At 39.6% G+C, this 18307-nt stretch overlaps 1 protein-coding gene across 1 annotated transcript in view; it reads right to left on the bottom strand.

The window, feature by feature from the left end:
• Nucleotides 1-18056, bottom strand: part of arid5b (AT-rich interaction domain 5B) — a 74586-nt gene extending 56530 nt beyond the window's left edge. The window contains exons 1-3 of the mRNA XM_078272764.1: nucleotides 17417-18056; nucleotides 16833-17087; nucleotides 6026-6260 (exon numbers count right to left, since the gene is read on the bottom strand). Of these exons, the coding sequence (XP_078128890.1) occupies nucleotides 6026-6260; nucleotides 16833-17087; nucleotides 17417-17437 (511 nt within the window). The 5' untranslated portion in view covers nucleotides 17438-18056. The remainder of the gene's footprint in view (nucleotides 1-6025; nucleotides 6261-16832; nucleotides 17088-17416) is intronic.
• Between the last annotated feature and the right edge of the window lie 251 nt (nucleotides 18057-18307).

Raw genomic sequence — 18307 nt, 5'->3', positions numbered from 1 at the left:
TCAAATTGAAATGTTCCAACTGAAATATTGTCGGGATATCAACTCGGGTATATGTGCCAAGCCTGACATACAGATCAGATGTTGCATCAGAGGGAAATACAGTGGTTCTATCCTTGAGCGGGTGAGGCTGTAAAGAATCTTGAAATGCAGTGATATCGCTCCGTTCCTCACTGGCCTACTGCACCTTCCAGCTCAATCACTGTACATTTAGCTCAGATCACAGTAATGTACTAGTGTGTACCAATTCCAAAAAACACACCATTATTTTGCTGGTTCTGAGTATAAGGTGTGTGCACACCTGAAAAGCAACATGATTAAAGTAAAGTATTAAAGCTTTAGTGCGTAACGTTTTGATATTAATGAACTTACATTCAAGCCATTGCCAAATGAGTTGCTACAAAGCTAATTAAGCTCCACACAACTCTCTGTGTATTTCTCAGTATGGCTGTGTTCAGAAGATTGTGTTGTCCGGCGACTTTCCCGCGCAGAAACTTGAATGAAGATAATTACCTCTTCTGAAGAGTCCGTCATGTTTTTTTTCCGGTCACGGATGGCTTGTATCATGTGGACGCGCCGACAGTTTTGTTGTCATTACTTAGAATTCCTCATAGGGGCGGCAGAAACTACGCAATATAGCTTTAAAGTAATAATGTCTGTTAAGTCACTATCTATCGCTAAATGAGGTAACAAAATGGTTATTCAGCATATGGCCCACTGATGAAAAACCTTGCATTTGCAGTGTTACGAACTGGGTGTGTGTGGTGACATTACCGGGAAAAATCACAAGCGCTGCACAGTTAGTGACGCGTTTTCCATCACCCAGCAGTGGCTGTTTCGCCAGCCAGAGAAAGTAGGTGGAAGTAACGCAATAGAGTCGCTCACCAGCATACTGTTTTTTTTTTCTGTCTGCTAGCAATGCGAGTACATGGTTACTATGGCCGGACAAACAAAGAGAAGAGCGATGACTACAGACGATAAAACTTCAAAATCAAGTGAAAGTGAAATCCCAAAACACACCTGCAATTACAGCTTATCACCATAGGTGCCAAAATCTTCGAGATTGTCTTAAAAAAAGGATTCATTTTTGAGTGTGCGGTTGATGTACCCTATTGTCCCACAAGGCAACGCACAAAGAAATTAAGAAGCTAAAAAATTTAATTAATGACAGACTTAGAAGAAATAGCAGTGTCATTTTAAAGTTGCAGTGTGTTTAATTTCCTGTTAGTATAAACTGCTGATATTTGTTGATTTCCTATATGCAACTACAAAACTAGTATATAAACTATATAGTACAACTATATACTCTATATAATTAGTATGTAGTATGGAATTAGGACACGGTTTATAATACAATTTTTTTCTCAGTTGTTAGAGAAGGTCATCCATTTATCGTAGGGCTGATGGCTCCTCCTGTCCACATGTGTCCTTGAGCAAGACACTGCACCCAAAACTGCTTCTGATTTATGTGTATGGAAATAAATATAAGTCACTCTGGACAAAAGCATCTGCCAAATGAATGTAATGTAATGTACTTAGCCTAAAATATACAACATGCACAGTAATAAAGGACAGTTATTACGGATTATAGGAAAAGAATGCCATAATGTCACTTTTGAGTTGTACTTGTTTACATACAACTCAAGTACATTTTGATTCAAATCTATCACGTCAAATTTGACTCTGGATATTGATGGAGGCATTGGATGGAAATCATCAATCAAAGCACACCATTTGCAGCTTTTCATACAGCAAAGATATGCATGAATAACGTGTATTTCCTTGAATAATAATAACTGACCTTCATTACCATCACTACTGAATATTCCATGAAATCACTCATTTTATTGGGATATCTAATCCATCATGCACCTTCTACTTTAGTGTGATTCACTGTATACATTTATTGGGTCAAACAGCAGAATTACAAATGTTTAAATATGCAGTGGTGCAGGAAGCATCTAATATCTTAAATATGCCATTTGTCAGAGATAAGAATAAACCTGATAATATTACTTTTGTAACTGTATGGTGTCATTTAATTTTCAAAAGGTGGTGCAACACAAAAATAATATTAAAAGTCAAGGGGCGGGGCGGCTGCTTTTTTAATACACTGTATATTTTGTCCGCCTGCATGGTTATATGGGATGTTTCCTCAGAAAGCCCTGATCTTCGCAGTGCTGAGGGATGAACCAGCTACTGATGGTACTATAGGTGAGAGCAGGAGTCAGGAACACCATCTACAGTATGTTCTTTGAATGCAGGAGTCACAAGCTTCTCCACAGCATCTCAACTCACAATCTGCTCACTAGCTTCTGCGCTGAAGGCTTGAATAGAAGAAAGACAAGACAGAAAACCTATTGAGCTATTTTGTGAGCAAGAGCAATTCTTTTTTTTATTTTTTTTTTTTTTATTATTATTTTCCTTATACAGCTCTCTGTTTCTCCTGGCTAAAGCCAACAAACTGTATCAGCAGATACAGCTCTCCAACACTCGGCTTCGTAGTATACGACCAGAAACCAATTTCGGCAGGCAGCAATGAAAAAAAAAAATCAGGCCAGTTCTCTGGGGAGAGAGGGGCAGAATGTAAACTTCCCTGGCAAGCCATCCCTGGTGGATTGAACAGTAAAAAGAAGCTCTAATGCTCACTCCAGTACAAGATAAACTGAGTGGACAGTTTGCATTACCTGATTAAGTGAATTACTATCCAGATTATGTAAGGACTGCAAAATACAATACATCACTCTTTACTGCACTCGTAGAAATATGTTTTTACTGTCCTCTTGGTTTGGAATACTGTAAGTGGAAAACTCCAGTACATTTAATGTAATTAAATGTACTTTGTGTTATAAGCAAGAAGATAATTAATCCTTCAAAAACAATACATACTTAAAGGAAAAATTCAATAATTTGTGAAATACGTTTATCCACTATCTTGCAGAGAGTAAGATGATACCAACCTCATGTTTGTACGGTAAATATGAGGCGACCGCCAGCAGTTGGTTAGCTTAGCTTAGCATAAAGACTGGAAACAGGGGGAAACAGATAGCCTGATTCTGTGGCAACAATACCTTGACAACAAGAGGAAGACGTTACTGAGCTCAGCTAGTCCCACCACATTTGTGTAGGGATTAAACAAACAGGATATAACATGTTTATTTGTGAGCTTTAGATTTGAAAGTAGATGGATTTGGTTACCGTTGAACGGAGCCAAGCTAGCTGTTTCCCACTGTTCTCAGTCTTTGTGCTAAACTAAGCTAACTGGCTACTGGAAGTAGCATAATATTTCCAGTACAGAAGTGTTCTCAATCCTCTCGTCGAACTCACAGCAACAGACTGTTGCTCCGTTTCTTTAATTAAACAAATTTAATCATTTTTTGGCATGGTTATTCCTGGTCTCTTTTTAAAACATTGCGTTTCACGGCCTGGCGAAAGCTGGAATTTGAATTATGATACCAATCATCTCTCTGCCTCACAGGTTTTAGAGTCACAGCTGTCAATGCTGTAGGACAGCAGCAAAGGTCACTTGTTTCTCTAATTAATTACTTTACTTTGTGCGGGCATCTTTGGTTTCACTCTTGCATTTCTCTATGCATTTCTGAGGACACTTTCCAAAGCATAATGCTCCATGTGTAGTGCAGATCAAGAACAATACAATTGTCATCTGCTATTTCAGACATACACATTGCATAGTATTTTTCATATGTTGCCTGTGAGACAAAATACATAACAGTGCATTTATTTCACATTGGCAGCGTGCCAGGAAAAGTAAGGATACACACTTGAGAAAAAAAAGAATAGTTTCCCTCAATAACAATGGCACACTTTATTGCTCTTTAGCTCACAATGGTTTTCTGTGCAGCTTGTGGTATTGCTGCAGTATCCTGTTATGGGGAACAATCCAATTCCTCTGACATGGTTACAGATCAAGCCGAGAATAACAATCAGCAACTACATCATTCATCAGCAACTGCATCATTCAAGTAAAACAGCGAGCAGCCACTATGGGCTATTCTGTTTATAAATACAATACAAAAAAGAGTGAATAGAATGTATCATAAAAAAAAATCTGTTTAGTCACTAAGCCAATATTACACAGAATTACAGACATTCAGCTACAGGACGCTTTAAGGGTACTTTTATATCTGATCTGCTGCTGCTGTGGCATGAATATTTCATTCCGGTAGTCAGCAGCATTGCAGTGGCATATTTCAAATTTCTATGCAAACCCTTGCTCAGAGTAACGTGCATTTGCCTTGATGAATTAGTGATCTCTCTCACTCTCCCAAACTTTCGGCCCCGCTCATATTGTTAGACTGTCAACAACTGACACACGCCAAAGACGTAGTGAACAAACAAACAAATGGATAAGTGAGTGTACACCACTGATTGTTGGTGTGTAGCATATGTGTGTGTGTGTGTGTGTGTGTGTGTGTGTGTGTGTGTGTGTGTGTGTGTGTGTGTGTGTGTGTGTGTGTGTGTGTGTCTGTCTGTCTCTGGTGCCCTGCCAGAGTCTGAGCCCGTTCTGCTGAGTGGGCAGATTCTCTGGCGGAGTGTCCCATCAGAGTGACAAGTGCATTTAGAAACAGCCTGATGGAGTCATTAACGGCTGCGCAACTCATTAGCAACACACACACGCACACATACACACAACTCCTCAGTAACAATATCGTCATCTCCTCAGTAACAATATCGTCATCATTAGGTTATTACACTGACAACAGATCGATTTATAAAATCTGGACGATGCAGCACATTTATAGAAAGCCATGATATGGAACATAATATAATTTAAGAAGCAGGATGACACATCTATTTATGAAAGCAAGAAATCCTACACACTCACACACAAACACAGTCAAACTGTATTGATTACTGGAATAACAACGACGAATCCATTATTGATCCTCTTGTCCTTTTTGCATATAAGATTCAAGCAATATCAAGTAATCAAGGGCATTACAGCATCACACAGAAACACACCACAGCTTCTCTTCCTGGAAGATCCTCAGCAGAAAACAGCACAAGAATCATCAATAAACTAGCCCTTTTTCTTATGTTTTTAAGCATATAGCAGTTTCACTTCCACAAAGGCTTTAAGCATACAATTATTATTAAAAAAGAATTAATTGTGGATTATAAAGCTAAATTTCTGGCTTAAATTACCAGAACCTGACAAGATGTGACGGTATTTTTAGCATATTTTTGCTGAGCTACATTATGCCATTATAATCAGCATTAGGCATTACATCATAGCCATGTGAGAGAGAGGCAAATAACTGGGAAACGGCTTCAAAGGGAACATTATGTTCTTTCTGATTATTAGGCTCAAATACCAGAGTTTCCTATTTGCATCGGATGAGTCATCGGCAAAGACATCCAGCTTTATGTTGGGCCTGATTCATAAGTAATGCTGTCGTGAGACCCCGAGAGCCCAGTGTAAGAATCAAACATTCCCTGACACTTAATGGCAGCGTATACACGATGAATATGCCAGACAACCGTTCAGACACAAACAACAATGATCCTTAAAGCTCCTGAGATACACAGCAAATTATGATCTGAACTGATGGATAAGAAGGTGTCAGATGTGCCATTGACTACAGTTTGATGTGACTCAATTAATTCAAGACATTACCAGCTGAATTAGGTCATTTTTCCAAGGCTTTTTTTGTTGTTGTCACACTCTGAAACAGAACTGTTATACTGTGGGATGGTAATGCATTGGCAAACATACTGCCATTACCTCTATCCTGCCTCTATTAGTGTGATTCTCAGCTCATTATATCGGGAGGAATTCCAACTACATACTGATGAATTACTCCAGTCAAGACAACACTTGTTAAACCAATCAAAGGACAATAAACATAAGCTGATTTATGGCAGAGACAGGACACAAATACATAAACATTCAACACAGCAACCCAGGGAAATTGAAAACACTGCAGTAATCTTTTGGAATGAATACATGCTTTACAATATAACCTTAAAAAAACTACAAGAAATTAAGGTATCTGCTGGCGCTCACCTAGCTGTGCCCTTTCCCTCTGGACATCCTTGAAGTTGAGTCCACTGGTCAGGGTGCTCTCCCGGTAGCGGTGGAGGGCCTCCCGCCTCCCATTGGTCCCCAGCTCCCGGAGCACAGAGGGTTTGAGAGGCTCGGCTTTCAGACAGTGGGTCCATCCTGAGAAGTCTGGTACCGTCCACTTCACCAAGTCCTCCAGCCGCACAATCACCTTCTCAGACACTGCAATTACCTCGTGCTGCAAGGAAGTGGGGCAGAATCCCAATTACATTTAGAACTGCATAAAGGGAATTACGGGTACATAAATGCAACTGTGTCAAGGTCATGGATCATTTACTTTAGTCACAATTTTTTTTTTTTTTAACAGACATGTAAATATTTCAACAACAGCACATCTGCAGGTAGGCTATACATGACAAATTTGATCGAATTTGAAATCTATTTTGCTCTGTAAATAATTGCACAAAAATGTGGTACTACTGGAACTGTTGGATACTTTCAGGTGACATGATTTGTGCCATTTTAAAATCCACCAAGTCTGAATTTTAGAGTCTTTAATTTAATAAACAGTGAGTTAGGTTGTTTTTAATGAGTAGTTTTGTTTACAATTGTAGCTCTCATTTAAATTATAAAACTTGTTTTATGTGCGTTTCCCCATACTTCTACACATTACGCAACAGTGGTGGAAGAAGTATGCAGATCCTTTACTTAACTTAGAGTAGAAATACCATTGTCTAAAAATACTCCTTTACAAGTAAAAGTCCTGAATTCAAAATGTTACTTAAGCAAAAGTACATGAGTGATATCAGTAAATTGTGCTTAAAATATCTAAGTAAAACTACTTATTATGAAGAACTGCACATTCCAGAGTGTTATTCTATATTATTCTATATATTTAGAAGAAGAATACATGTAAAAGAATTTTAATGTTGTAGTTTGTCAATATGGAGCCAATTTTAGATACTTCATATCATACAGATACAGATATCATTTGGCCCGTTTCCATGTAGTTACATAGTCACTGATATGGTCATAACCACTACAGTGCTAAACTTAAAGTTTTCATCGCGAAGGCATGACCTGTCCTCTGGAGGACATAGCCAGACCACCGGGCGCTCACTGGATTGTTTTCGGGAGCGGGAGGCGATGAAGGCGGGGAGAAATCAGAAGCAAGGATCCCGGTCGGGCCTGCTAAGGGAACTACCACACAGATTGCCAATGCCAAGCCTCCTACTCACCAACACCAGATCGATCACACACAAACGTGGAACTGTTGCGTGATGATTATTACAGAATAAGCCTGGCTGAACACACTTATCACGGACAGCAGCTAGCAGCTAACAGCTAGCAGCTAACAGCTAGCAGCTAGCAGCTAGCAGCTAGCAGGGCGAGCTAGCTACCGGCAGGATAGATGAATTTAAACAATGTCCGAGTTGAAAACGCATCTTGTTGTCACATAACGGCCCTGTTCATGTTGCACAGACAATTTAATTGCATTTTGTGTCTGTTAAGAGGCACAAAGGCACTCTAAACTGCTGTTTTAGCTCAGTGGAAGCTCGTAGAGGTAGCTGCAGCAACTCCAGTTTGCTAGGACCGATTCAGGTCGGGTTTTTTTCAATCGAAAGTACTTAAAATTATCGTAAAAATTGGCCAGAATTCTCCTTTAAGTACATTACTTGAGTAAATGTACTTAGTTACATTCTACCACTGGTAAGTCATGTTTGTCAATATAAGGTGAACATAATCAGGGTAAAAAAAAAAATAAAAACAAGATTAAAATAAGGATATAGATCAGAATCACAATCAGAAGCTAGTAGAGGAAACAGGCCGAACAACAGGACGTCCTTATTTATCAACTAAATTGGTATGTGAGTCAAGCAGCATTATGGGGATGCACACTAATGTAAGTAAATTACAGCACCATGAATATGGATGATGTGGATGATTGCTGAATTGAATTTATGCCAGCAGTTAAATCAATGTCAATGGGGACGTAGATGTTTTTAGACTTTTTGATTAGCATTTAGGAAGTCAGGCTCCCCATATTGACTATGAATGTTGAGATTTTTATGCTTTTAAATCACAAGTCACACTCAGCGGCTATGATTACCTTCAAAGTGTAAAGGGGTAAAGTAAATGCAATTTGTTACAGTGAGAGTGTAATGATTAAACAGTAGAAAGCTGTGAGCCAGTGGTCTCCCTGACACACAATAAAACTAATGTAACACTGTCAGGAAACTATAAATGTTAGTCTATAGCAGTGATGTGCATGGCTGACACTGGGGTAAGCTGAACGTAACTGTGGTGGTTTTGTGTAAATACTTTATTCTGTTCAGTTGGCATACTTAATAAGATTTGCTCTCAGTATGTCCTTCAACCTTTTTTTCCGAAGGTTGATTCAACTCCGTCTAATAACTCTCATACTCAAAGAACTACAAGTCCAATGGAGAGGAAAGGAAGCAGAGATGCTTAAATGTGTTTCCATTGGAAGGGCTAATGGCTGAAGTGCTTGTTACCGACAGAGTGGAGTAGTGTGCTGGAAGATGGTTATTACAGAAACAGAGTAATCTGGAGGACAGATGTGTACAGGCAGAAACGCAGACACTCTGATTAGGTCTCTGATGTTTACCTTAGTTATCTGCAATTTACCAGGCATGTCTGCCTGTACACATTTCCCCTCAAAGAGCCTGTATATTACTGACATTAAAATAACATTAATTTACTCTACTGACATATTTATGCACTGTATGTATGAATGTAAAGAGGTAAGACGCAATCAAAGATACACTTATATCATCTAATAAAATCCTAAAAGGACAACTCTGCAGTAAATCCGTCCTATGTGAAGCTTTAAATGTCATGTTTTGGGGTCCTTTTAGCATTTTAAGCTGTATTTCCCACTGTCTTAATGAATTATTTCAAGTGTTCCTGTTTTTTTTGTCGCCATATTCTAAAAACAAACACATGAATAGATCACTTTTCAGCATTTCAGATTCTCTCTGAGTGCTCTGTCTATACAATTACCCATATTCAGTTCTCACATCATCTGCAACTACAGGCATATCAAATCCCAACCAGTTGGAGAGAGCATTTCCTTATAAAGGAAAAGCCTGCGAGGGATAGCTTGATATAGCTGTCCCTCCCTCACTAAGTAGAAACATCAAACATGGGTTTTCGGTCTTCTTATAATGAGCCGTCTTCAGCTGTCAAGTGGTGGCGGGTGGTTGTAACCGGCTTTCCATGCAATGAAAAACTGACTGCTGTTTCTGCCTTCAAAAAAGCAGGCCATTTGAATAAAGTAGAGCAACAGTAAATAGCATTCAGCCTGCAGCCAAAAAACACATTGTACTCTATCTCTTTAGAATTAGCTACTGTACTTTGATGTGATCTACTGACAGCACAAACAGAAACACAATTATGAAATATTTCAATTGAATCCATTCGAAACAAAAATAATATACTGAACGTTCTGCTGCTGATGTACGAGTCAAACAGCAATACTTCAAGAAATTCAATACCACACCAGAGCATACACACAGCAACGGCAAACCGTAAAAACACACAGCCATCTCCCCTATATCAATCAGCTGAATGACATGCTGCCTCGTGTGAGTGTCAACCGATCCTGTTTGGGGACTTGTTCGGCTTGAGAGCAAAACACAACAGGTGAGAGCAATTCAGCAGCTGTCAACACAGTCCAGAATATAATCAGTCTATGAAAGGAGCCACAACAGGCTACATCCATTAGCTTTCGTTTTATACTTTACAAGCCAACTTTACACCGGCTGAAGTCTATGGGCTGCTTTGTGATGCTGCTTATGGGAATACTGGTTTGTGGGTTGCATTAGTCATGATATTTGATTGAGAAATATGCAGGCAAATACTGTAGAATTATGAAATATGCTGTGTTTCCATGGAACAGGTTTCTGAGAATCAGTTATTGAGAAACCCTCACAACAACAGCATTGCACCAGCCTGGTTTGCCACCATTAAAAAACAGAAGAAAAGACTAAACCAGGGCTGCAACCAATATTAGTTTTTATTATTGTATGACCTGTTGATTCAGTTCATCTTTTAGTCTAAAGAGAGTCAAAAGTGAGACTTCATATTACTTCTTCTTTTTTTCCCCAGCCAACAGTCCAAAACTCAAAACTATTCAATTCATAATGATATAAAATGTCAATTCTATTAATCAATTCATCAATAGTCCAACTGTTTTGATAGTCCACAAATATTTTAAGTCATCATTTCTTTAAACAAAAGCGCCAGTACTTCTCTTTTTGGGACTTCTCAAATGTGAGTATTTGCTGGCTTTCTGTGTCCATAATAATACCAAATTGAATATATTTGGGTTTTGAACTGTTGGTTGGACAAAACAAGAAATGTAAAGGCATAAACCAGGGCAGATGCATTTCATTGCATTTTAATCTACAATTGTACCTTTTAATGTAGACAATAAACTAAACTAAACTTAAACTTGAACTTTAGGGAAAATGTGACTGTGGCTTTTTCTTGTATTTTAAAAAAAACAATCAATGAATCTAGAAAATAATTGTTAGTTGTAGCCCTACATTTTTGCTGAACAAATTACTTAAACGATTTGTCGACTACTAAAATTAAATTTGATTTGATTAATCAACTAATTACTTCAGCACTAGACATAACACAGATTAATCATTCCAGAAGCATTGCATGAGTCTTCCACTCACTGCTTTGGTATTTAAGATGTGCTTTAGAAACCTGCTCTTCTGTAAATGCTGCCCATCCACACTGTCCTGTCATTTCCAGTTAGGCAGCTAATAGTTAAGCAAAGCGGCAGACGCAGCCAGCAGGCCACATGATAATATAGGTCAGAGGACTGCAAGCCCACAGCCAAGACATGACACTCCACATCAGCAACATACCAAACAGCCTGGTGTCATTTCAGTGACACTTCCTACACAGATGCATTAAGAGCATTTATACACTCCTACACATCCTAAACTTCTTAATGTGTTACCAGAATTTTACCTCAACATCAATAAACGTGCATAGTCTCTAACTGCTTGTTTATGATTGAGTTAAAATGCAAGGTGACACATTAACAGCTGAATGTTACATTCTGTCTCCATTCTTCTATCAATAATTCATGTTATTACTGCGGCAGCATGATATCTCCAAAAACATTACTGAGTGAATTTATTGCTATGACTGCACATAACAGACTGAAAGTGGGGGAAAAAACAGACTTCGGCTGTGAAACTGTAGATTACCCTGTTCCTGCAACCCATGACTCCAGCAATCCCATTGAAATTAAACTCACTAAAATCCATATCATTTAATTTATATGGATGCGGCGGTGCACTGGTGGCAAAACAGCACATAAGGGACATTTCCAATTCTATATTCGGTGATCCGATTAGAAACAATGCACCCTGAAATATTCCATATCACTCTGAACAATTCCCTGCGAGAAATCCACGCCACTGTGCTCGAACAGAGACATTCCTGACTGTCAGCGTTCTGCAGTGCAGCGTCTCATCGCTCGGACAGGACTTTCAGCTCGGGAGTCAAGGGGTGCACGCTCCTAGTGGGTGGGTCTCGTTCTATACTGTGGGTACACACATTGACACACACACACACACACACACACACACACACACACACACACACACACACAGAACTCCTGTCATGCTGGGAAGGTTTCAGCCTGCTGCCTCAGAGAGGTCAGCACTGGAATTCCTAAGGCCAAAGGAGATTAGTAATTGAGTAATGGACATGGTGACATGGACAATGAGGAGACAGAGAGGGAGAGAGAGAGCAGGAGAAGGAGAGAGAAAGAAGAAGAGAGAGAGAGAGAACAAGGGTATGAAACACAATATGAGTTCATTATCTATCTCCCCTACCCATGACTGACCTTGGCTTCAGTGTCCCAAAACAAACTTATCTGGGAATTAAAAGGGAGCTCTGGGGAATAAGCCAGGGACAATTGAATTAGAATATGTTTTTTGAGACTGCCTCAAGATGAGAAAGAGTTCAAGGTACAACATTTAAAGGTGAGAATCATTGTACATAATGTTCTGCCACTTAATGCATGCAGTTTATTCATATGCACAAAAGTTGCTGTAATATCTGCAGGGGTGCTGAACTCTTTTATTCACCGTTTCCATTACAAGATTGCTCTTACATGAACTGGGGTGATATATGAACTTAGCATTCTTTCGCAGAAAAATAACAATATAACAGGAGTTTTCAAAAGCTTTCTGAAAGTGGGTGAGGCATCCATCATGTAAGGTGACACCACAAAAAAGCTGTGTCAGCTCCCTTGAATCACAGCAGCTTTGTACTCTTGTATTTTAACAAATGCACACACAAGACAAAAAAACTGAGTGACTGATGAGTCCACATGCTCCGTCTGAAAAAAAACAGGAATGAGAAATATTGGCTGGAGTATTAAGCAAGAGCTTCTCATCTGTGGCTGTATTCTCCTCAAAGGTTATAATAATGATCCACTGTAGCCAGGGGCACTGGAGTCATGCATCAAGGCAAATGTTTGCCTGTTCAAGTGGTTAGTCAATGACAAAGTGGAAAAAGCCAAGCCCAACAGCACAAAAAAAGTCACTTGTGTGTTGACAAACGGGCCGCTGCTGTAACATATCATTACTTAAGCTGCAAAGACACAAAACAGTTTGGTAGTTTGGTAAGAAGAATCAGAAAATTGCGAAGGATGTGAATGACATCTCCTAAACCAATGGGAAATGTTAGTGGGTTTTTTATAGCCTTTGAAGTCTGGGGTATTCAGTTTTAAAGGTTTTAAATTACACTATCCTAAAAAGCTGGTAATAATTTACATGCTATTTCAGCAATGGTGAGGAATTCACTGGAGGGCAGTGTTCAGAGTTAATGACTTGTTCTGCGGCTGGAGGAGGCGCACATACGAGCACACTACACATGCACGCTAAAAGCCCCCCCCCATCTCTAAATTCCTGCCATTGTTGTGTGAATGGGGAGATTTGGTATAATGTACAGACTGGCCAAGACAAGGCAGCGGTATAGATGTTCTACAAAGATTACTGTAAAAATGAGCGATATCACATTTACACTCGAGTCATTCAGCAGAACGACCTTATCCATCAAAATGCTGGTCGCATACCTAAGCCACTTACACTTAACTCAAGTAGCATCCCAGATGCCTATATTACCCATTCAGGGTTTTTCCCTTAGGAAAAATCAAAGAAGCAGCAAATGAATACAATCTAATTTCCCTACAAGCTGGCTTTCCAAGCACTGAAACACATGCATGGACTACTGCCATGTACTGAAGAAATGGCTCTGGACGCATGCCAAAGTGTTTTCCACAGCAATCAATACTGGCCTACTGCTGCAGTCCCCAGCCTGTCAGTGTATGTGTGTGTATGAATGCATGTGTGTGAGTTTGTGCCAAAGCCTTGTCAGCTAGAGGGACAGGATAGAGGAGAAGAGAGGTCAGATGAAATCAGAGGTGATGATAATAGCACATTAATATAACATTATCCAGAAATATTCACCATGGTTGTGAATTCCCATTAAGAGTTACTTGCTGTATTTGCACCAAAGTGGGATATATAGTATAAGATAAGCATTAGCAATTAACCGCCTGGAGCAGAGTATACAATAAGTGGATGATGTGTGCGATGAGCTGTTATCTACAACAGCTCTCTCCTGAAATGTGGGGTCCAAAAACAGAAAGTATTACAGCCAGCGAGCAGTACCAGCAGGAGAGGCAGGCTATTTGGAGTGAGAAGAAATAATGTGTCACTCAATGAGTTTTAAAACACATGTGACTGTTTAGTCAGTGGCCGTTTGCAGGCAGACTAATAGAGCAGAGGCCCCAATAGAGGGTTTGTCATAATGGGTGAGCAACTCGACACAAAGCCTGTTTAAAGAGCAAGCAGAGCTCAACTGGTGGGGGTAAACATTGCTTGTCAGGCTGAGATACAATGAAAAATAGAGCTTCCTCCACATATGGACTTAATAATTAACCCAGAATAAATAGATTAATGCATTTTATCTGGATCTGTTCATCAACTATTCATCAAACACAGGCGCCGAGAGCTAAGTTTATTCAATGAATCATTATTTTTATTTTGAGCCAAACCTGACTGGATTTAAATCTGGCTGCGTTTAAAAAAGAAATTGACCTCCAACCCTGGTACAGAAGAAAAACAAGCACAGTAGGTCATGGGTTGGTTCCTTTTGTCACCGCACAGCACAGCAAAACATAGCAAACACAGCACAGGAGAGGCTGAGAGCAAACAAATACCTGAGAAATAACCAGGAAATTACATCATACCTCAGCGCTGAGAACACAAGTGAATCAGTAATCCAATTCCAGTGAGCTAGTTCAATATATGGCTGTTCTGATGTCTTAAAAAAGTTGTGCTTTTTAGTATTTGGATGATATTGTGCTTCAGGCTTAAGATAATACTATACGAGTCGTGATTTCACAGAGAAAAGAAGCAACACAGCACTGGTTGTTTACATGTCAGATGTCAAACACTGCTTCCATTTTATGATGTGTGAAAATATTCAAGAGTTAATCTAAGAATAAATGTCATGAGCCTCAATGATACCAAGTTGTGGCTTTACCTCATGATGTGCTCTTTTAGCACTAAAACCTTGTGAAAATAGCACACTTCCTGAGAGCTGTGTTATCAAGTTCATATCTGTATGAGTCACTAGGCTAATTTGAACTCCTGATTTTCAGCCAGTCAATTACAGATTCACAGAGTAACTCAACAGCCATTAATCTGTCGTTATATGCAACCAGAGTCCCGAAGAAAAATGACTAATGGGAGGTTTATAAACTCCACTTCCCAGTGTAGCTAAAAATGAACGCCTCTCTAGTGTTTATATTTTAAACACAAATAATCTTTTCACACATGCATCACTCAGGCACAGCCAATGAGCTTTAATAGCACAGCTTTTTGTGAGGCTGGTTTACCCTTCTTGTTTGTTTTTTGGATTATGGGTTGCATCTGTAAAGCACTCCTAGCTGACTCACACAGAGCAGATTAGTGTTATGGGGCAAAGTCAGCGAGAATCTGAATGGGCTCAGTGAAGGTCATAAACTGACTTGAAGTTGTCAGGGCAATTTCCACTGTGTAATATACAGTAAGTAGTCCGATTTGCTGAGAGCAGGAGATTTGACAAGCCCTTTAATTAAGGTCAGCCTGCAGGCAAATACATTGCCCTTAAATATATCATCCTCAAATTACATTATTCCATTGTCTGGCTTATTCTATAAGCAGACTGCAACTTCAAAGCAAGTGCATCTGTCGCTGGTGCTTGCAGGATTGTGTGCTGTGATGCAAGTTGCTGCATAATTCATGCAGGGGAAATAGCTTTTACTCCTCTTATGCTTGTACTCTGTTACCAAATACACATACAGCAGATGCTTTTCGTCTTGAATCATTCCGTGTTTCCTTGATTCTTTGTGATTTGATTAGCATTTGCATTGCAGCCCTTCTGGTAGTTAATATAATATTTTCCAGATATACCCAATGGACTGGAATGTAAGCACTTTGCATTGCAAATAAGTCTTTGGGTAAGGGGCGGAGCTGACATGTCATTGCGCAAGTGTGGCCTCAAGATCGGCGATGCATGCACTTAAAGTAATTACTAAATAATTGCAGCGTGTTAAAGGCTAAAGCGAGAGGGCTTCAGGAGATGATACCCGTTCATAGAAGAATTCTGCCACAAAGATGATAGCTTGTCTAAGCGGCCGCCCATAAATAGCCACCTTTCTCATGAAAGGGAAATGTGATAGCCACTCTATTACTCAAGAGGAAAGAATGTAAGTAAACCATCAGCGGAAGAGTCGAGTACAAACACTGCTTTGTCCTTCCCTATAAACAATATAAGAGCAGCAGAGAAATATTTCCATCCAGCCACAAGTGATCAAAAGCAGAGAGTCGTAATTAAAGTGATGGTTAAGGAATATCAGACAAAACAACACATTTGTTTACAGCCGGTGAGAAAAAAAAAAAACCTCTCAATATCAGAGTAATGCCATTCAGTGCAACGATGTAACCGGATCACAAGCGCCACATATGGTCACAGTCAATCATAACTATTGATTTTCTGTGCCAACAACAGCGTAATGTAACACAGAGGCGTCTTAAGTGCTGCCACAAATGTGAGCTGACAATATCACATTGTTGAGGATGGAAATGTCCACATGGAAAATTATGCAAAGCGTGGAGAGTAGTTAAAACGTGTCAGCGCTGGCTGTGCTCTGCCACGCTTTATGACTCGCTTTGCCTCTTTCAACATGCAGACGGAATTACAAAATATCTAATAACTTCTGTACCGAACGATCTGAGCCAGGTTGACCCCATGCATTCATTGCCATTTCGCAATTTCCGCCCATATGTCAGTATTTGACACGCTTTACAAAAAAATGAAATGACACAGCCTAGGCGCAGGATTCTTGCGGATTTTCCCCTTTATAACACAATTAACCCCATAGAGCGCAGCGGCATCTTATTGAGCGCAGCTGGACAAGTGCACATTCAGCAGTTGACACAACAATAGGCAAATAGGCTAAAGTAAAACTAGAGAACAAATACCGCTGTAGGTCAATCCTTTAACTGCTCGGGTACATCAATGTCAGTATTGATACATGCGTTTATGAATGTCTGCCACCGGATACTAAACAAACACTGCCAACTCCTAATGCAGCAAAGATGCTGGTTAATCAAATGCTCGCGAACATGGGAGAACACAAAGAATAAACACGATGAAACCTCCAATCATTCATAATTATTCATCAGGCGATTAATATTCCTACCTCTCCATGGGTGACTGTCCGTCCCTGGGGAGTATCCTCGGGTAGAAAATAAAGTTTGGAGCTTGATAAAAGTTGCTTGCTTGTTCTTTCTTCCCAGAGCAGCTGAAGCTCTGCTATGCAAATAGGATCCTCCGGTTTACATCTGACGAAGAAAAAGTCTCCGAGAGACAGAAGCCTCGGTTTGCCGTCCCGGTTAAATTTAAAGGCTTTATAGAATATATATGGTCCATGTAAACCGCAAGTCGAGCCCACCCACTGTAGAGGAAAAACACAACCGGAGAAAATAATGAATGGCTTATCAACTCATTTGGTAAACAAATCGTAGCTTAGTGGACACAAACATTTCAAACATCCATGCGTAATTACGCACGGTTGGCAAATATCACATTAGAATATCTCAGTTTACTGCACACAATTGGTATCATTTAACTATTTTTAGATGTTCAACATATGACACAGATGTGGTCATACTAAATGCAATGTGTCAAACTTTTGTGGATAAGGCACGTGAGCACAGTTTACAGCAGGTGGCGATTAGAGCAATGCGAAAATAAAATAAATAGACGGTTGATAACAAACGTTACCTTCAGTGAGTTCGGCTCCATCTCGACGTTATGAATTGATTAAACTCAACACGCTCTCCAAACTTGCTGGCTTGAATGGATCGTCGAAGGTCCTGCAAGGGACATATTTCTGTAGAGTTTAAAACATCGTGTATTATTCGATAAAGGCGCGTGGAAAAATATGCTTTGTGGTAAAAGCACTGCATTAAGTATCGTGTAAGTCTGCGTGTTTATTTATTTAAGTAAATCTGTGACAGTATTTTTGTGGCGAATTTCTATTAAGCGTAATCATGTGTTTTGACAAAATATTAACACATAATCATAAAAATATCAAAATATTTCAATCATCAGCAAATTGTAATTGCAATTTAAAAATACAAAATACCGTTTTCGGAAAATTATCTGCCTACAGAAGCTTCCTTTGTGCTAATATTCTGCGTTTATGAGCTCATCTAAGACCTTGTGTCTTCCAGGACTTCTGTAAAAGACGTTCACTATGAAAGCACATTTCTCGCAGTAATGACACTGAGCCGCTTGCTGTGGATGCCTTCAAGAAACAATGTTACATGAAAGTTAATAGGGCTATCAAATGATTCCTCAAAAGGCAATGTGGGACCCGTGAGCTGCCGGCTTCGCTTTGAGCGGAACTTGCTTTGCGTTATGGCTCAGGCGCGCGGGTTGGCGTTAATGCTACAAATAATGGCCTTTATATATTTTGAGGCGAGCATGAAAAAACAAAATTGGCCGAGTTAGAAAGCGGGGCGTCACGAGACAGAATTCACGAGGCGGTCCATTATGCAGACATAAATCATCTTAAAACGCTGCGCTGACCTTGTGAAGACAGCGGGATATATTTGACACGGGTTAACACATTTGCACGATCAAAGCCTCTTATATAATTATGTTGATTAA

The sequence above is a fragment of the Sander vitreus genome, chromosome 17 (genome assembly GCF_031162955.1).
Source record: "Sander vitreus isolate 19-12246 chromosome 17, sanVit1, whole genome shotgun sequence".
Lineage (NCBI taxonomy): Eukaryota > Metazoa > Chordata > Actinopteri > Perciformes > Percidae > Sander > Sander vitreus.
The sequence above is the reverse complement of the archived record's forward strand: the minus strand, read 5'-3'. Positions and strand labels throughout refer to the sequence as shown.